Genomic DNA, 21,439 nt, shown 5'->3' with positions numbered 1-21,439 from the left:
CATTAATGCGCGTGAATAGCTTTAAACAGGATAGTGTTGGGAAGGTTCAGAAAACAATGTGCAAAGGAACAGCCGGGCAACTGGGTCGGCCAAAAGTGGGGCATTGATGCGGACCCCTTCGCATTTGTTTCCAACACCCCTGTCCCACCCCCGCCCGCCCCGCCCCGCCTTCCTCTCTCTCTCTCTCTCTCTCTCTCTCTCTCTATTAAAAGGAAGAAACCCACACTCCCCCCTTCACCCTTGTGCTTTCACACTCCTGTCGATCTGGTTTTTGTTCTTCGCTTCTTATTATATTGCCTACTCTTTGTTTTCTTCTTGTTGGATTTCTACATGGAGCTTCAGCTGGGTCTCGCTCTTCCGACCAATCCTCCAAAGGGGTTCGATTTAAATTACTATGGTTACGAGCCTAAGGAGCTAGTGGTCTCGGACCTGTGGTTCAACAACCACGCCGACAACAAAAAACGTAGTTTTTGCCAAGCCTTTGAGAATAGCACAGACAGGGCCGTGCCTCGAACGCTTCCTTTGCTGCTTTGGAACAACCATCCCAACGAGGAAGACGACCCCAAAGACTACCCCAAGAATGATGGCTCTCTATTCGCTTTTAACGAGTACGTTGACGTTAACGTTCCCGTTCCCGTTCCCGATCTCTTCTTTTTTCTCTTTCTTTTTTAATTTTAATTTTTATGAGTTTTTGATGGGATTAAATAATATATATATATATATATATATATATATATATATACAGAAATGATGGGGATCGAGATGGGGTGGTGGGGTGGCCGCCAATTAAGTCGTGGAGGAATAATTATAAACGGGTTTGCCACGACAATTACCGAGGTGGTCGGAGGTTGTTGGAGAATGCGACGTCGACGTGTGGTGGAGGCAGAAGGTCAAACTCCATGTACGTGAAGGTGAAGATGGAAGGAGTTGGAATTGGCAGAAAAGTCGACGTAGGCCTCCATCATTCTTTCCAAACGCTCACGGAAACCCTGCTGGACATGTTTCGAAAATGTAAGTATATATATAAAGCTATTAAAAATTAAATATGTAACAGTCATATATATTACTTTATTAAATAAATTACAATTTTAATTTGGGCTGTTTTTAAACATCCAAATACTTAAAAAAAAAAAATGTTAAATATTAAATATAAAAAATCTGGCACGAAACTGCCAAAAATAATTGAGATACGATATATTTACAACTTTTGTACAATTTTTTTTCAAATTAATCATTTGATCTGTTTTTTTACATGTGAGTCATACATATCTAATGGTTGATTTTTTAAAAAAAAAATGGTAAAGTTGTATTAAGAGTTATACAAAAGTTATAAACGTATTGTATCTCGAAAGAATTTCATTTTCAAAAGATTCTTTCTTCATTTTTACATAGATGTTTATTTTTCATAAAACCAAAATACAGCTTTTTGCTCAAATATTTTTTTTATAACATAAAGGGCAAGAACCAGGGATGGAGCCAGAAGCTCTTACGAATACCAAAAAAATTTGTTGGTAGAAACTACTAGGCTAATTTTTTCTTTTAACCTTATAATTTTTTTTTTACCTAATTTTTTTTTTCTTTTTTTGGAATTGAGGGGGGCCATGGCCTCTATCGGCCCCCTAGTTCCGTCCTTGGCAAAAATCTGATTAAAATATATTTGATTCTCAATTATAACGTGTCAAATTTTTTAATAAAAATGTGGCTTTTAAGAATTTATAAATGTTTTAAAATAGTAGGGAATGTTAATTCTACTATAAGGAGACATTAGATTGACAAGTGTTTTTTTTTTTTTTTTTTTTTTTTTGGTTTTGTTTCCAGGGCTGTTGGAAACAGGTCAGGAAAATTCAAATAATTATAAGCTCGTTTACCAGGACAAGGAAGGAGACTGGCTATATACTCAAGATGTATCTTGGAGGTGAGTAATTGTAGGAAAAGTGACAGTACACAACCATTTTCCTTTTTCATTATTATTCACTGTCATGCACCAAATTAAAATACTTTAAAGTGGAAAAGGAAAAAAGAAATCGTAGATACTGTTTGAGGCCCCTGCAATTCTTCCAATTAACTCCTGCAATTTCTGGTCTCGCAGGACTTTCATTGGGTCTGTGCAACGTCTCAAGTTGCTGAAGATCAGCGGATAAATGAGCTACAGTACAGTTTTCCTACATATTCCTCGGCGTCGTTTTAGATCTAGCTATTTACAGCTCTTTAGACTGATATGGTTTTTGTGACATGAATTTTGGATGACTACGTAAATATAGTTTATTTAGAGCATCTCCAGTAATAATAGCCAAAGTAGCTATTAAAAAAGTACAACTCTTTATTTTAGCTATGGCTTTTTTTATATTAATCTCTCCAACAGGTTCTCTATTTTACTCTCTACTTGCATTTAAATATTATTTTATGTGGAAAAAAAAATGTGAAAGAAATATTGAGAGAGAAAGAGAAAGAAAGAAATGGATAGAGATCCAAAAAAAAACTCTTTGTAGTGTGAATAGTAAATAGGCTTAAAAAAAAATATCTATTTTGTCTATTCTGCTGGAGATGAAAAATAATTCATAATTGTCAAATTTGATTATTATGAATCATTTATTTATTCTGTTGGAGATGCTATTAGAAGCAGAATATCTTAGCTAGTGGTATAACCGTTTACCCCAAAATAAGAGGTAAAAAAAAAAAATAAAAATAAAAAAGCATAATTATAATTAGATTTGCTTTAAAATTTCTCTTTCTATTTTTATGAATAATTACCTGGAATTTCTTCTTTCTTCTTTTTTTTCGTCTGTCGTTGACAAAACAATCAGCGATCCAACGACCAACATTGGCGGGCGAGTCGAGAGGCTTGTCAAGCTTTGGCCGGCTCAAAGCTTTCATTGGGGGCAAAGATCCCTGTAATAGCTAGGTTGTCTAATTGCATGTAATTTGGGCACTTTTTCAATCCATTATTTATCTAGAACTGCCCAAATTAAATGCAATTTGAACAGCCAGTTGGAAGAAATTTTGGTCATTTTCCATGTCTATCAAGGAGGGTTTAAATTTAATAATGTCTTCCAATGAAGACGGCAGCCGCAATCCCAACTAATCGAATTATGTGTAATTTAAACGACCAATTATAAGAGATCTTGATACTTTTATGCGGTATCAAATTATTCTCATATAATTAATTTTAGTTAATGATGTTAATGTTTAGCAGAGAAAAAAGTATTGATTACAACAATTGGATAATATAAAAGAATGATTAAAAATTGAAAATTCAATTGTATTAATAAAAATACACCAAACCTAAAGTGTACATGCATATGTAGCTTATTTTAAGTTAAATATTGTGTCATGCAAATGTAAAGATTCACTAACGCATGCTAAGTAAATTCAAGAAACTGCAAATCGGTTTGTAAGAAATTTTCTACAATCTACATGTAAATATGACATGTGTCTTTTAAGCATGTGAGAATCACACGTTTTTTTATTAATGCTATTAAAAAAAATGTGATAAAAAAACGTGTGAGAAGCACATGCTATTAAAACAACATGTGCTTCTCACATGCCAAAAGACACATGTCACTTTTACATGTGGGTGTAGGATATTTCCTACAAATCGGTTTGTATGAAATTTATGTCCATCTTAAAACTCTAAAAAGAGAAAGAGTTTAATTATAAGAAAAGTATATATTTCTTCTATAGTTTACCATAAAAAAAGGAAAATAATAATAAAAACAAATTACAATAAATTACACTTTTCCCCCAACACTCATTATTTATGAATTATTTCTAGGGATAATTGCATCATTGGTCCCTGTAGTATGCCATAATTATTTTTCACTCCTATGGTTCAAAAAGTTCATGGGAGGTCCTTGTGGTAATCAATAATTACGTTTTACTCCCTGGGTCGATTTTTCATCCACCAGTTTGACGGAATCTGTTAAACATACACGTAGACCCAGTAAAAAATTAACACGTGTCCATCTGAATAAAAAAAATATAAATTTATTAAAAAATAAATAAATAAAACTTATTTTAAAAACAAGAAAGGGGGGGGGGGGGGGCCATCCTCTGGGGGTGGTCACATTCATAAAAACGATTCATGGCCCACAAGGAAATAAGAGAAAAACATTTTGCTGCAACTCAAGAGTCAGCAAAGAAGAATGTAGAGCGGGTATTTGGAGTGCTTCAAGTGCGATGTAGTATTGTATGTGGACCTGCACATTTACACCAACCTGAAATGCTTAACCAGATTATGATAGCATGCATAAGATTGCATAAAATGATCGTTGAAGATTAGCGATATTTATACCTTGGAGCAAATACCTTCGATTATGATTAAATCAATGACACTCCCCTCGAACCACTGTAACACGAGCATACAGTAGAAGCACTGGACTTCGTACAAAATCATCACCGTATTAGAGATCGACAAATCCATTCGCAACTCCAATCAAACCTCATCGAGCATTTATGGCAAATTCACAGCCAATCATAAAAACTTCTAAGTTTAGATTTCATATGAACACATTATGCTTATTAAATTGTAACTTTTTCTTTTTAGTATTGAGTCTTTTTTTATTATGCCATCCCCCTAAGTCCAGGAAAGTACACAAGGAGGTACAAGTGCTAATATGCCTCAATACTGGTTAGAATAGACACGATTACAATGATGGTTAGAATTGTTTTGTCACATAATACAATTGTCATCATGTATGTGCTTGCTACTGGCTTTGAAAAAATATATAGAAATGAACCACATCTTCATGAGATACAGCTGCATAAAGGATAATTTAAAGGAACCACATCATCTGAACTTAAAAGGATAAGTTAAATGAAACAAGCCAAGATGGAACTTCATAAAAAAATATTTCAGATAACTATTAAACAAAAACAACCATTTGCATAAAGAAATCCCTTTTGGACTCAATTTATGAACCGAAGGAAACTCTCAATCTATTGTTAATTGACAACTTTATTCATTCTTTTCTCTGTTCTTTTCTATATTATCCATTTGAGTGTTCAGTTTTATTATTCAAGCTAACATATCTTCTTGTGAGCAATATGAACAATTTCTGCTGCAATATCCATTACAGTTACTAAAAAGGCCCTCATCCTAGATATTACAGATTACTGGGTATTATAATCCAAGCATTCTATAGAATCAGTATCAAAAGATATTTATGCAGAATCAGTATTATAATGCAAGCTTTCGTAACCAAGGCAAAGAATACAAGTAGCAAAAGGCTGGAAACTCAACAAAAATTACAAGATCCCAACAAAGGGACCTACCCAAAAAAACCAAGCACAAGAGCAGAAACAAAACTGCTAGCCGAGCAGGATATCTAACCCAATACCCCAATTTTCACAGAGAAATATATTAGAGGCTTTCTCTCCTCATGCTTACACAATACAAATTGACACGATTAGTTCACTTAAATACATACATAGGCAAATACTAATGACTATTTACTCCTGCGCTTCTCGATTATTTCCATTTGGAGAGATTGAATATATTCAAGTTACACTTTAGACAAGGGGCTTGTATCCATCATCATAATTTCCCTTTCTTCTTTCTTTTGTTCCCTTGCTTCTTTTCTAAGTTCAACATCAAGCTTCACTGTTTCAAATCCTTCTTTCTTATATTCCCTTGCCTCTTTCCTAAGTAGAACTCAAGCTTTTGTTTCTCAAATTCTTATTTCTTTTGTTCCCTATCCTCTTTCCTAAGCTCAACGTCCAGCTTTTGTTTCTCAATTTCTTCTTTCTTTTGTTCCCTTTCCTCTTTCCTAAGTTCAACTTGAAGCTTTTGTTTCTCAATTCGAATGATCTCTTCTTTTGCCGTATTGATCTCTTTTTGTTTTTTTTTTTAATTTGAATTCCTTATTTATTAACCATATGTTGTTCTACCTATATATACTTGTTTTACACGACTTTGAAGGTAAGGATGAGGTAATCTTGAAAATCCTATAAAGAAAGCCCGTTTTATTCTTGAGCCTAAACTTTTGTTATTGCTTCTCTCCTTATTCTAGAACCAAAATGAAATCCTAGATCCTTTTTTAATTATGGGGGTTTGGCCAGTGAGTTCATCCGAAGATCGAACAAGTTCATTATAGAAAGCAATTGTAAATGAAGGTCAGAGTTCTGGAGTCGTTTTGGAGCAGAGATCGAGTTGCATGACTCATGGGATTACAAGCCTAGCTTTGTGTAATGCTCCAAGACATTAATTAACTGGTAATTAATTCCATGTGTGTCTCCCACGACCTATTTACTGAGTAATTAAATAAATTCAAAGGGATACTGTGACCCTCATAAGATGGCTTATATCGAAAAACTTGTCACTTGTATAATAAGATAGCCAATTCTACAACCATGAATAAATGATAATCAGAACCTTTAGCTGAAATATCATAACATAACATAACATAACGGAAGCATAAACATAAAGTGCCTCGGTCTAAGATAACTAATGTTGGAAGTCCTATTGCATGATGTTGCAAGTGATTTATTGCTATTTTTTATAAATATTAAGTTAACTGCATATTGACATATTTCATGTGTGACTATTCACTAAATTGTGGACTTACACTTTCTCTTTTCACTTATAAAACGCTTCTGTTTTACAGCTGATCCAATTTTAGACCATGGTGCATCAAGGCCCGTCGGAAGGACTAGACATGCAAAATTTTTGTATATTTCTCATATGGTATGGTGAAGGGAGTTGCCTATCTACGGGAGCATTATAGGGAGTTTGAGCGCCTTGGCTAGGTTTCCTATATTGGTGGTACCGATACTTCATTATGGGCTGCTAAGGATTTTGTCTATGACTCCATGACCTTATTATGTGTTTTGATGTACTTCCCGACTTTTAGACTTGATACGTATTATTTGGTAACTTAGACTTGACATTCAGTCTATGACCGTGACACTAGTTGTTAAATGTTGGTTGTTGACATTACTAAGTTATGTTATGATGGTTTAAGTTATTGTAGTTTAGTAAAGGTCTAGTTACTATCATTATCTGTGATTTAGTTTTATGGTTGTCATGATTGACAAAAAAAGAAGAAGATAGTATACATTTCCACTGCATTATTATCTTATTTTAGGAATAGAGGTGATTCCTCGAGTTATTTTGTGACGTCCACTATCGCCTAGGTATGAGAATGAGGATGTGCTTATATGTATATTCACACACTTTTTGACGCAACACATTTTAAAGCCGTGATGACCACAAAACTTATTAGAACTCCGTAGTTAAACGTACTTCTGCGAGAGTAGTACCAGAATGGGTGACCTCCTAGAAACTATGGTTCAGGGGAGCCAAAACCAAACAATATTATGTCGTTCGAGGTATGTTTTTACATATTTGCTTACAAAATAAGCCTGGGGCGTTACACTGACAGTATACAGGTTATTTGCTTATTAATAATCCCTGGGGTTGTTACAGGATGTGCGGCCACCCCCTCCCTCAACAGAGGATTTTTTTTAAAATAAAAAATAAAATTGGCTAATGTGTACATTTTGTACTTTTGGTTGACGTGTGAATGGCGTGGCAAGTCTAATGTGGTGTGTGTCAGATGTAAGCTAGCTAACTGGATTTTCTGGATACGTGTTGTAACGCCCCGAATTTGAACCAGCAAATTCGTAAGCAGAAACCTCCGGTTTCCACGTGACGTTACTACATCAGAGATAACTCTCGCAGCGGAATATATAATTATCCAATAAGCTTGGATTAAATAACACATCAGAGCTTCTAAAAATAAATACCTCTAGACTTCATTAGAAAATACTTATAACAAATACAAGGAAAACAGGTGTCCATAAAGACACAAAACAATACACATAAATTATTAGTAATTTTGTCAACATAAAAATAAAATGTAAACTATGCTTCCTTAGCTATAGAATTTCTTGAGCTCAAATCTTTGTCTATTAACCTGCATTAACAGAATATATATATATATAGAAACAAAAACACAAAACAAACAAAGTGAGTCCACTGTTTCCAATAATACGGTGAATACTGATTTACTTAATAAATTCCTTAGCATGCAAATGTGACTTTATAGTCACGCGTGTAATGCAAATGTATGGGTTGTATGAATATGCATCGTAGTGACCATTTAGTTTGGTATTTTATGATCACCTTTCTTCAGACCTCTCGTTCTAGGTTATCTGAACCCGTTCACGTCCGTTGCCTCCCACTTAAAGTTTTACCTGTTTTTACTGGAATCCTACCGGTCCCAGCATTAGTTATATATTAGGTCTTCGGATATCCTTGGGTCACTATGAACCCCTCTTGGATCCACTGACTAGCCATACTTTCCCCTAGCTACTACATCAGCTTGTTGATGGCTATCTCATCAGCCGTTATATTATTTTAGACACAACATGCTATGCATGATCGGCCACATGCAATGAATAAATTAAATAAAACAATAAACACGATATCATGGAAAAATCCACCAGCTTCGTTCTCAGTAAGTATAGAAATACTTACACTCTTCTTCGTGTAGTTCCTTTAAACTTCTTTTCTGCATATAAATCCATCCATGCAATAATATATTTATCAATCATCTATCAAACAAATCATTGTTTATAGACCCTCATCTTTTTATATTTATTATTCATCACTTCATTACGTTTGAGACGATCACTCATAATAAATCTTAAAACCTTGGTTCATGATTTGGTGACGAGGCTATATAACCAATGCTACCAAATATGAACTTGAAGGATTAAAATATATCATAAGGACAATAAGGAATAAATACGATCAACTCATGAGAATCATGAGGACAACGAAATATAAAAGGAAATATAAATACGATCAACTCATGAAAGTCATGAGGACAACGAAATATAAAAGGAAATATAAATACGATCAACTCATGAAGTCATGAGGACAATGAAATATAAAAGGCAATATAAATACGATCAACTCATGAAGTCATGAGGACAATGAAATGTAAAAAGGAAATATAAATACGATCAACTCATGAAGTCATGAGGACAATGAAATATAAAAGTAGTTTATATTACTTTCTTTTTATCTCTTAAGCTTATTGGGTCTTTAAACAATTCAAATAACAAGTAATGAAATCATAACCTATATCATCAAATTAATGAAACTAATGATTAGAAGCTTACCCAAAATACTTCCTAGCATACACTTCAAGCCTTGAACAACACAAGACTACACAAATCCTCACAATTTTCTCTCTTGGCCTTAGGTGTGTGTGTGAGTGAAGCTTAATGGGCATTGCATCTTCCACCTTGGTTCTATTTATAAGAGAATGAATGGTTAGGATCAAGTAGACACATTTTGATCCAATGGATGGGAATTGGTGCATCTTAGCCTTATCTCCAAGGCACATGGGTTTCATCATTACTAAGGTGGTGCATTCTAGATGTGGGATGTGGGCAACACTTGAGGTGATGAGTGCACACATTAGAGGAAGTGGGTGATGAGTTGTCCAATCAAAAGAAGTATTAAGTAATGCTATATATGAATTTTCGTCCATATAGAGGCCAGCTTACTCCAAGCAACGTTTCAATGGTCAAATCTACTCCGATCGCTGTGAAATTTTGAGGGTAGATACATGACGTCAAGACGAACACTTTCTATTTTTGGTTCAACTCAATCCGAGTTCGTTACGACTTAGTTTTGGTCAATCAAAGTTTCTGGTTTACTTGACAAGTTAAACCAAGATATTGTTTAGACTACTTTCATTTTATGATTACTCTAGATTCTATTCTAGACATCCTTTATTCTTTCATCATAAGAGGGGGAGGGAATAAATGTAGTGGAATGTTGTACTAGGTGTTGAATCATTATATCCTCTACTAACATATTTAATCATCTAACACACATTAATTAATGGCATTTCTTTAAGGTATAAAAATAGGTCTTTCACATGTTGAGTTGGGTGATGACTCATGTAATCATCATGATCATAGGAAGATAACATGTGATAGATGGATTGGGTTTGTGGATAGCAATTGGAATGGGTTGGGTTAAGTCCAAAGATGGCCCATGAATAATGTGAATTTCCGTCCAGAACAGGGGTTGTATTTTTGACGGATGTTTTCATGGCCTTAACGATGTCCAAACATCATGAAATTTGGAGGGGACCTAGAGGACTTCAAAACGAGTGTCTCAGTTTTTGAATCGACCAAAATGGAGTTCGTTTGACCCTGTTTCCGTTATTCCAAAGTTTAAGGTCTGTTTTGAGTTTTTATCAAATTGCAACTATAAACGTTTCTAAAAACAGAAATACATTATTTATTTTCATAAATAATCATAGTTATTCTTTTGTCTTATTAAAAGTGTTTTAAAATTAATTTAAACCATTATAAATTATGTCTTAAAATCTGGGGCGCTACACGTGTTGTCTTTTTATTGGACATACATGTTTTCTTTTCTGATAGCCATATGTCATTGATCATCTAAAAAAGATAACAATATGGATAAGGAGGGAGTCATTTGATAACGATGCAAACCTTAAGGAATGACTTGATAAATTTTGTTAAAGAATAATTTAATAAAAGATGAAACCTAATGAACCATTAGAGCAATTTTCCCTTACTTTTTTGCTATGGTGTTGTATAGTAAAAAGTCTTAACTCATTGGCAAACTTTGTTAAGTAACAATGGTATAGAATGGTTCGCATCCTTGGCTTCCCCTAAGTAGGCGAGGAGCTGGGCGCATGATAATGGGTCTCCTCTAGCCATGGTGTCATGGAGACCCACGTCCGGTCTCCTTCCTTTTCTTTTTTTTTTTTCTTAACAAAAAAATTAAAATTGACATAGGGCTATAATGACCAAGTTTAGTCATATGCAAGTCACGTAATGCATTTTGGGTCCAAAGTAACAAACAACGGTACATAATGGGTAAATTGAAAGTACTTGAAAATTTGAGGGGTTCGATTGTCACTTTTTAGAGTTTAGTAGGATTATTTTAAATCAAGTGCCAATTTGAGTGAGTAAATGTAGTTTTTTCATAATCTTTTACCAGTATAATTGATATTTGGGTTAAAGATATTTTAGGTATTTGTGGTTTAACGCGAAATAAAACGGACCTCTCGGTTTCGAAAACTATCGTAGATGGTACCTGTATACATCCAATAAATGCAAATGACAAGGTTGGCTTCTTATGTTGTGAGGCCTAAAGCGACAATTTTAGATGAGACATTTTTTATATTTAAATATTAAATATATTTTTTTTATTTTTTGAAATTCAACGTTACATTGTCAGTAATAAATTTGTCTATTAATTATTCTTTTAGACTCAAGTATTTCTCTAAATTTTTATTCTTCTATTTTTTCAAGTTTGTCATATTCAATGCATATTTGTAGCATACATTTATAATTACAAATATTTAAAAATTAACTTTTTACATAAAATAATAATTAAACCTATTTACCAAAGGAGTTTCTCTTTATAATAAGATCATTTTACAATTTTAACATGCACAAGTAAAGATAAATTTTCTTTAATAATTAGTTCTCAGTGACTAATTGTACAACGTAATAATTGACTAGTATCATTTCATATACCTCGTATTATTTAAGTTTTTATTAATATTAAAACACGTAACACTAGTTTATAAAGAAACATAAAGTGTGGCTATTACAAGTGACAAAAAAGCAAAATATATGCTTAATATTAATTTATCGCCACAATTTTTGTTTGAAAAGAAGAAATATAGCCATTGTTTTTATTATCAAAATAATTTGGTCATCGTCTCCTAATTATGTTAAATTTTTTTATTTTTTTAGATTGAGAAGGCAAAACTCATCTATCACGAGTTTCAAGGAACAACATTTCACTTTGAACATTATTAGTTATTGTTGAGGTTTCATCTAAAATGACTGGCTCATATAGAAATTATATAACCAAAGAAAAAAATCTGTTGTGAAATCTCGTACTAATACTCAAAATTCAATAAATCTATAGGAAGACGAGGCCTCACCTGGAGCTTTTATAAACTTGACGCGACCAATAGACCGAAAAGAAGAAACAAAAGAATACCGAAAAAACAAATCCGAGTGTTGTTGTGATACTGAATGACATAAATGAAGATAAGAAGAATAAAACAAAACTGTTTGAGAAAGCACGTGAGCAAGACAAAGAAATGTTTCTTATTAAGAAAGAGGAAGTGCACCTTAAGTAAGAGGAAGTATGCTTTAAGCAAGAGGAAGTCCGCCTTAGAGATGGGGGATTGCGCTTGAGAGAAAAAGCATTTCGGTTGAAAGAAGAGAGAGAGGAAAAAGAGTTTATGTTCATGGATACAAGTCTATTAGATGAAGATAGGCTAGAATATGTTCGTTGACGCAAAAATGCAATCCTTGAAGGTTAAAAAGGCAATCCTTGAAGATAAAATTGGCAATCCTTGAAGGCCAAAATACCACTCTCTTTTTTGTTAGTTCTTTACTTTTGAAGCCACTAATTTTAGTTTAAGTTCCATTCTATTTTGTTAGTGCGCCTTAGATGCCTAATTTTGGAGCTACTTGAAGGCATAATTAGATTGTTCTAATTATGTGATTCTCGGTTAAGTTATCTGATTGTGATCATGATCTACTATTTTTGGACATTTTGTATTGAATGAGACTTGACCATAACTGATCACATTTGTTGATCTTGACATTTTCTATTGAATGAGACATGATGATAATGCAGAAGAAATAGAGCATGATGTTGACATAATCATGATGAACTATACAACATATAGAATCAACATACATTTTCATTAACTCCACATTCATCAATAAGATTCATGTGCCGTTTCATTAATACAAACCAAATGTGATCATGACAAGTTCCTAAATAACAAAAGTTTGTCTAAATAACCAATAATAATGATCATAAAAAGTTCTTATACCTCGCTATGTACTTGTTGTAAGTGCTCAACCAAGTCCAACTAGAGTTAAGAATGAGTTTCCCTATCTCTAATACAATGATGGCGTTGAATAAACTCACTAAAGTCATTTGTAGTCCCAGATGCCACTGGTTCAAGTGGTTCGTTGAATTGTTCATATTCGAAGTCTTTTTCTCCATTATTATCCCACTTATCTTCAACGATCATATTATATAAAATTATGCATGACATCATAATGTATTTGAGCGTTTCGAGGTGAAAAAATCATGCAGGCCCACGCACTATTGCAAATAGTGCTTGAAGTACTCCGAAAGCGCGCTTCACATCCTTCATTGCCGCCTCTTGGGCAGCAGCAAAGTGTTTTCTCTTATTCCCTTAGGGAGATGAAATTGTTTTTACAAATGTTGCCCATTACAGATATATGCCATCAACGAACTAGTATCTCATTGTATAATTATGATCATTAATTGAGTAGTTGACAGGAGGAGCACGTTCTTAAGCGAGTTCAGAAAATGAAAAAAAATCTATCTAGCACGTTTATATCATTATGAGACCCGGGTAACCCAAAAAAAGCATGTCATATCCAAAGATCATATGAAGTCACTGCTTCCAAAATAATAGTTGGTTTGTGGATGTAACCATAATACATACCTTGCCACACAGCTGGGCAATTCTTTCATTTCCAGTGCATGCAATCAATGCTCCCCAACATGACTAAAAATCCACGCTTTTCACATTCCGCTAACAATCTAGCGATATCTTAATTGTTTGGTGACCTTAAGTATTCTTCTTAAAATATTGAAATCACCACTTTAACAAATCTTTTTAGACTCTCTATTACAGTGGGTTTTCCAATCTTCAAGTATTCGTCCATAAAATCAGCGGTAACACCATATGCAAGCAAGTGCCGCAGTAATCTTCTGAAGGGAAGAAAACCGAGTCTTTTAGAACTATCTCTTCGTTGGACAAAATAAATATCGTGAGCATCAACTGCATTTTGAATACGGCAAAAAAGAAGACGACTCATCCGAAACCTCATTCGAAAATATTTGTGAGAATATAGTGGTCGTTTAGCAAAATTGTTGCGAAAAATATCTTTATCGGCTTGCTAGCAATCACGCCTGATGAATGTGCGGTGTCGTTTAGAAGGACCATGTAATGTTGATCTTTCTTCTTCCATAGCAAATTTTGCAATTATCTCTAGCTCTTCATCAAAGTCTGATTCAATAAGAAGCATTTTTTTAAAAAGAGAGCAAGCCATAGAGAGAAAAGAAAGATCGAAAGTGAAAGATGTATAATTTTCGAGTGTGTTATTGAATAAACGGTTCTGGCACTATAAATAAAGCATTCAATTGAATTAATTATCTCTTGCCCTGTTGTTGAACAAACCAGAAAAAAGCATTCAATTGACTTCAATTGAATGCTTTTCAAATCTAGCCATTAATTGTACGTACCATTACAAATACTCTAAGTTGAACCAGATCGATGGAAAGGTTCAAATTGTCATTAATTCTCCACATTAATTCATGGTAGTTGGTTTGTTTAATTGAATGGTCAGATACGAATGGAAATATTCAAATTGTCATTAATTCTCCAGATACACGATGTTCAAGTAAAGTAGATTTTTTGAGATATTTGATGTTAAAGTGATTGATGTTTAATATTCAATTTTGGTTTCATGACAGTTGAAAGTGGTTGGAAGTAGTTGCATTAAAACCAATAAAAAATAGTATTTATTTAAAGTAGAGAATATTTAGAGAGTTTGATATTTGATGCTTTTAAAAAGTTGATAACTAAAATAACAAAATTATATTTTTTAGCCAAAATTTGACTAAACTTTGAGGAGTTCACTAGGAATGCTCTAAGAATAGCAGAGTCTATCACCACGTTATGGTGCGAGAGATTGACGAAGAAAGAGGGAAATATGCAGGAGGTGAGAGCTGGCCAGTGGTTGGCGTATTCGTAGTGGTTCAAATTGTCATTAATTCTCTACATTCACTCATGGTAGTTGATTTGTTTAATTGATTGGTCTAGAAAGGTTCAAATTGTCATTAATTCTCCACATTAATTGTCATTAATTCTCCAGATACACGACGTTCAAGTAAAGTAGATTTCTTGAGATGTTTGATGTTGAAGTAGTTGATGTTTGATATGCAATTTTGATTTCATGACAATTAAACGTGGTTGGAAGTGGTTGCTTTAAAACCAATAAAAAATAATATTTATTTAAAGTAGAGAATATTTAAAGAGTTTGATATTTAATGCTTTTAAAAAGTGGATAATTAAAATAACAAAAGTATATTTTTTTAGCCAAAATTTAACTCAACTTTGAGGAGTTCACTAGAAATGCTCTAAGAATAGTAGAGTCTATCGCCACGTTATGTTGCGAGAGATTGACGAAGAAAAAGGGAAAGAGGCAGGGGGTGAGAGTTGGCCAATGATTGGAGAATTCGTAGTGGTGGTCTTGCACTTCTTATTTTCTGGTGTAGACAAATTATATTACAAAGTATTGAACAGATGACAACTAGCCACATTCAATAGTCAACTTACTGGTATGTTAAATATTTTCAATGGGTTCATTAGATTAAAGTAATAATAATTAATGAACCCATTGAAAGTATTTAACAGACTATTAAGTTTTTATTTTTGAAAAAAAAAATACATTATATTAAAAAGGAAGAGGTTACAATGGAAGAAAAATTTACGAGGAGTGGACTACCAACAACAAATCGAAACAAAAGAAACAGAAAACAAGAAATGGGTTCATAAATAATTCTAAAGGAACCATAAACAATTCGGTCATTTATTTCTTTAGCAAAAGTCAAGAAAATTACCACTTAAAGCAATATAGGCACCAAAATAGAGGGCATGGGTAGGGGTATGACTCTCGCGAGACCCTTCAACCCTATCCGAACTTCTAATGAAAGGAACGCGGACAGGAGTATGACCCTCGAAAGACCTTTCAACTCTACCCAAACCCCCAATAAAGGGGACGCAGGTAGGGGCATGACCTTTCCGAACCTCTTTATTTATTTCAAGAATGGAATGTGACCCATCAATTTGCAATTCGTTTTCTTTCTTTTTCTTGTTTCAAGAATAGAACATCCATCTTTTTAGAATTTAATCCAAGATTCAATAATGACTTTAATATTGTTTGATTCTTTTATTTAATGCTATCGATTTTTGTAAGCCTTATTTTAAGAATGGAACGTTGGAGAATATATTTTTAATGCTACTGATTTTTTTATTATTATTATTATTATTTTTTCATATTTTGAAAGTGTAAAGTAGTTGAATAATTTTATTTTTTTTACATCATCTTAGCATTTAATTCAATATTCAATTATGAATATAATAGTATTTGATTCCCTTATTTAATGTGAGTAATTTGTTTAAACTTTATGTTAAAAAAATGAAGAGTTAAAACTTGAAAAATATAATTTTTTGTGCTATGAATTAATTTTTTTTAAAAATCAGATGATATTAATAGTCTTGCTTTGATTTGAAGTCTCTGTCGAACTTTTTTTTTTTTTTTTTTTTTTGAGGAAAGTCTCTGTTGAACCTAAGCAACTACAAGTCATTCCTATAGGTCAAATCCGGGTGTTGTTGTGATACTGAATGACATAAATGAAGATAAGAAAAATAAAACAAAACTGTTTGAGACAGCACGTGAGCAGAACAAAGAAATGTTTATTATTAAAAAAGAGAAAGTGCACCTTAAACAAGAGGAAGTATGCTTTAAGCAAGAGGAAGTCCGCCTTAGATATGGGGAATTGCGCTTGAGAGAAAAAATATTTCGGTTGAAAGAAGAGAGAGAGGAAAAAGATTTTATGTTCATGAATACAAGTTTATTAGATGAAGATATGCTAGAATCTGTTCGTCAACGCAAAAAGGCAATTCGTGAAGGTCAAAAAGGCAATCCTTGAAGGTCAAATTGGCAATCCTTGACGGCCAAAATATCACTCTCTTTTTTGTTAGTTATTTACTTTTGAAGCCACTAATTTTAGTTTAAGTTCCATTCTATTTTGCTAGTGCGTCTTAGAGGCCTAATTTTATAGCTACTTGAAGGCATAATTAGATTGTTCTAATTATGTGATTCTTAGTTAAGTTTTCTGATTGTGATCATGATCAACTGTTTTTGGACATTTTGTATTGAATGAGACTCGATCATAGCTGACCACATTTGTTGATCTTGACATTTTCTATTGAATGAGACATGATGATAATGCAGAAGAAATAGAGCATGATGTTGACATAATCATGATGAACTATACAACATATGGAATCAACATACATTTCCATTAACTCCACATTCATCAATAAGATTCATGTGCCGATTCAATGCAAGCTAGTACATTTCATTAATACAAACCAAATGTGATTATGACAAGTTCCTAAATAACAAAAGTCTGCCTAAATAACCAGTACCTCAAAAGTTTGTCTAAATAACCAATAATAATGATCATAAAAAGTTCTTATGCCTCGATATGTAGTTGTCATAAGTGCTCAACGAGATCCAACTAGAGTTAAGAATGATTTTTCCTATCTCTAATACAATGATGGCGTTGAATGAACTCACTAAAGTCATTTGTAGTCCCAGATGTCATTGGTTCAAGTGGTTCGTTGAATTGTTCATATTCGAAGTCTTCTTCTCTATTGTTATCCTACTTATCTTCAACGATCATATTATGTAAAATTACGCTTGCTATCATAATGTATTTGAGCGTTTCGAGGTGAAAAAATCGTGCAGGCCCACGCACTATTGCAAATCGTGCTTGAAGTACTTTGAAGGCACGCTCCACATCCTTCATTGCCGACTCTTGGGATGCAGCAAAGTGTTTTCTCCTATTCCCTTGGAGAGATGAAATTGTTTTTACAAATATTGTCCATTGCGGATATATGCCATTTGTAATACCCCAAATTTTTATTAGACAACATATTTTTTTTAAAACCAATAAAAATACCTATGTTTATTAATTAGTTTTTATTAAAAAGTAACCTTAGTTAAAAAAAAAAAAAAAAAAAAAAAAAAAAAAAAAAAAAAAAAAAAATGAAAGAAGAACTTGCACGGCAAGTTGTTCTTTTCCTTTAATAATTCTTCTCCTCTTTCTTTTCGTCAACTTCTCCCTTCTTCATTACTTTTTCTTTTTATTCTTCTTCTTTTCTCTCTTCTTCCTTCTTCGTTTCTGTACCCGACGAGGCAGAGAGAAAAAGAGAGTGAGACTGAGAGAGAGATCAGAGAGAACTGAGAGATCGGGAGAGATAGAAAGAGAGACCGAGATGCAGAGAGGGAGAGATGGGAGTCGGGAGTAGCGTCGTTCGGAGCCGGGGCCAGAGCTGGAGAACCGGGGAAGATCCGACCAACCGGAGTCCGTTTTTCCGGTGGGTTACTGGGGGTCGTTGTCGGTGAGCCCTGCAGCTGATGACATGTTAGCCTCGATCGTGCGACCCGCAACCCGCAACCCGCATCATCTTCTTCTCTTTCCTCTAAATTCTCTCGATATGCAGCACCCCTTATCTTCTCTGCAGAAAATCTTTATGTTTCCTCAGTTCTTCTTTCATTCCAGCAAATACCCACAAAAAAATAGAAGTCCTCTTCCTCTTTCGTTTTCGGCTAACAGCAAAGGCAAGAAGAAGATAGCACTCAAACCATTTCCTTCCCATTCGGACAGCAGCAAAGCTGCAGTACGACTTTCCATTCCTTACCGCCTCTTCATCTTCTTCTGCAGAAAAACAGAACAGAAAAGGGGAAGAAAATCCCTTCTCTCTGCCACGGCCAGTAGCCATAGAAGCCTCTCTCCTTTTCTTTCTCAGTCGGTCTACACCCAAAATAGAGCAACAGCTCCTTCCTTCTTGAAGCTGCAGAAAAATCCTCAAAGCAAAATCAAACCTTTTGCTCTCTCTCTCACACCGTAAATCTCTCCCTCAAGTCCCTTGTTTTCCTTTCCCTGGGTGTGTGCGTGTATGTGTAAGAAAACAAAAGAAAGGAGAAGAAGTGTGTGTTCGGTAGGTGTAAGGAAAAGATAAAAGAAAAGAGACTAAAGGAGAAAAGAAAAAGACAAGAAGAAAAGCACTTTAGATGGACCCACTTTCCGCTCTCTCCCGTAAGTTACTTATGCTCCCCTTTTTGGTTTATTTCTTCTTTTAAGGCTCATGGTTTATATATATATATGAGAGAAGAGAGAAAGAATAAAGAAAATGTAGAAAAAGAAATAGGACTTAATGACCACTCACTGTCTATTGGTGTGTTTTACAAAATATTTCAATGATAATTTCTTTGTTAAGTTTTAAATAAACTTTGTTTTAATGTTTTAAGATTATTTGTTATCAAGTTATCTAACGCTTTTGATGTTGCTTGTTAAATATGGTTTTTCAAAGTGGGGTGTAAGATATATTGGTTAAATGTTTTAATCTTTGGATAGAAATTTTGGTTATAAATATATATAAGATAATTAATTTAAGTCTTAAAACTAAAATATCAGAACGCTCCTCTAAATTTATCTTTGTGTTTTATTTAGGTAAAAGTTCGACCCTGATACTAATGGAAAGTCCAGGTAAGGGGATACAACACCGAAAAACCCCCAACAAGATTTTATTATAAATCTTTTGAAAAAGTGTTAGGGAATTTTACAAAGCGTTGCTCATGTGATTTTTAATGCCAAACTTTATTTCTCATATGATATTGTTTAAGACTTTTGAGCATAAATCACAGTTTTGGTTAAGAGCATTTCTAAAAATTATGATTTATGCATAATTATAGTTAAGACTAAGAGTATTTCAGAAATTGTGAATTATGCATACAGATATGATTAAGAGCATTTTTAAAGTTTTGATTTATGCATATATGATCAAAGGTAGTTCAAAGTTATGAATTATGCATACTTACAATGATGAAAAAGAGAGCATTTGAAAGATATGATTACAGAAAATTCCAAAGTATATGATTCTATTCAAGAATACAATTTTGAAAGAAAAGAGATTCTAAAGTTAAATTCTGCACATGACTACAGTTATGAAAACGGCTCTTACAGTTTTGAAATAAAGTATACAGATAAAGCAGAGCCCACAGTATTACAGAAAATCGTTCATGTGCAGTAACTGTTTAACCCTGAGGCACTATTACAGCTAGGATTGGTACCCATAGGGTAGCATGGCAAGCATACCATGTGTTGGTGTGTGCTACCAGCCGATGTTGGCCTTCACCTAGGGAAGATCCCCAACTCGGAACCGGCTCTCCCCTGTGACGACAGGCTGAGTCCATAGGTCTGTGTGACAAAAGCCAACGTGCTCCGCTCACGGGTAACAGCGGTTTAGAGTCTATAAAGGGTTAAACCACAGAGAAAGGATTAAAGAGAAAACTGATAAAAAGAATATACTGGATCATAATAAACTGTCATTCTCATTTATAAACTGTCATTCTCATTTATAAACTGTCATTCTTATATCATTATTCATATTCTACAAATTCTTTTTAATTGTTCATATGCTATGCCACCTGTCCTAAAACAATACATTTCATTTATGAATCATACTTTAATATGTGTTTTCTTATAAAACATAAACAGCCTAGCATATCACTTCTCAGACAATTTTTCATAACTTGAATCTCTAACTTATACTCAATCTAAAATCACATATTCATACTTCTAAACATCATCGTAATCTTAATATATTCAAAAACACTTAAATCATCTAAAATAAATTAAAATCAATATACTATTGGTTTAGGTTGTAATTCAATTTACTTTATGCAATTCATCATATGTGAAATTAATTCTTAACAGTGAGTAGAATAAATCTGTCATTATGAAAATGACTAAAGATTATGGCATAAAGGTTTATAGCATGTTTTATTTTCCCTAGTGTTGTATTTTCCTTACTGAGTTGTCGAACTCACCCCTTCTTCCTCCACCCCTCTCCAGATGACAACCGTAAGACGAAGTCTTTTTCTTGTAAGGGCGTAGACCTCGCTGAGAGCGATTGTTCGTGATGAACCAGCCAAACCCTAATATTGTATAGTATGATTTGTTCCTTTTGGAGTTCATGATTTTGTATAGATTTATAAATAGAAAGGTTTAAGAGAGTAGAAGTTTTAAATTTTTAGTTGTAAATGCACGCTTTTATTTAAAATGTTTGTTTTTAGCACTTAAACTCACGTTTCCCTTATATCCCAAAACGGGGGCGTGACAGCCATTAACGAGGTAGTATCTCATTGTATAATTATGATCATTAATTGAGTAGTTGACAGGAGGAGCACATTCTTAAGCGAGTTCAGAACATAAAAAAGACTTATCTGGCACGTTTATATCATTATGAGACCCGGGTAACCCAAAAAATGCATGTCATATCCAAAGATTATATGAAGCCATTGCTTCCAAATATAATAGTTGATTTGTGGATATAACCATAATACATACCTTACCACACATTTGGACAGTTCTTCCATTTCCAGTGCATGCAATCAATGCTCCCCAACATGCCTGGAAATCCACGCTTTTCACCTTCTGCTAACAATCTAGCAATGTCTTGATTGTTGGTTGATCTTAAGTTTTCTTCTTAAAAAATTGAAATCATCGCTTTAA

General features: G+C 33.6%; 1 protein-coding gene and 1 long non-coding RNA gene across 2 annotated transcripts; both read left to right on the top strand.

Annotated features, from left to right (window-relative positions):
- Positions 1 to 226: 226 nt before the first annotated feature.
- On the top strand, positions 227 to 2,344 carry LOC133857592 (auxin-responsive protein IAA29-like). Its single transcript, XM_062292859.1, has 4 exons — positions 227 to 608; positions 746 to 1,011; positions 1,819 to 1,915; positions 2,090 to 2,344. Exons 1-4 carry the CDS (start codon positions 331 to 333, stop codon positions 2,139 to 2,141), a joined length of 693 nt encoding a protein of 230 aa, XP_062148843.1. The 5' UTR covers positions 227 to 330; the 3' UTR covers positions 2,142 to 2,344.
- Positions 2,345 to 18,314: 15,970 nt separating this feature from the next.
- Positions 18,315 to 21,067, top strand: LOC133858128 (uncharacterized). Its single transcript, XR_009898444.1, has 3 exons — positions 18,315 to 18,961; positions 19,376 to 19,411; positions 20,780 to 21,067. It is a non-coding gene; the product is annotated as an uncharacterized LOC133858128 (long non-coding RNA).
- The last annotated feature ends 372 nt before the right edge of the window (positions 21,068 to 21,439 follow it).

The sequence above is a fragment of the Alnus glutinosa genome, chromosome 14 (assembly GCF_958979055.1).
Source record: "Alnus glutinosa chromosome 14, dhAlnGlut1.1, whole genome shotgun sequence".
Lineage (NCBI taxonomy): Eukaryota > Viridiplantae > Streptophyta > Magnoliopsida > Fagales > Betulaceae > Alnus > Alnus glutinosa.
This window is presented reverse-complemented; position numbering and strand designations above follow the sequence as displayed.

Coding starts and splice junctions, on each gene's coding strand:
- LOC133857592 (XM_062292859.1), top strand. CDS start 331: ATGGAGCTTCAGCTGGGTCTCGCTCTTCCGACCAATCCTCCAAAGGGG. Junction 609..745: donor TCTCTATTCGCTTTTAACGA/GTACGTTGACGT, acceptor ATATATATACAG/AAATGATGGGGATCGAGATG. Junction 1,916..2,089: donor ACTCAAGATGTATCTTGGAG/GTGAGTAATTGT, acceptor CTGGTCTCGCAG/GACTTTCATTGGGTCTGTGC.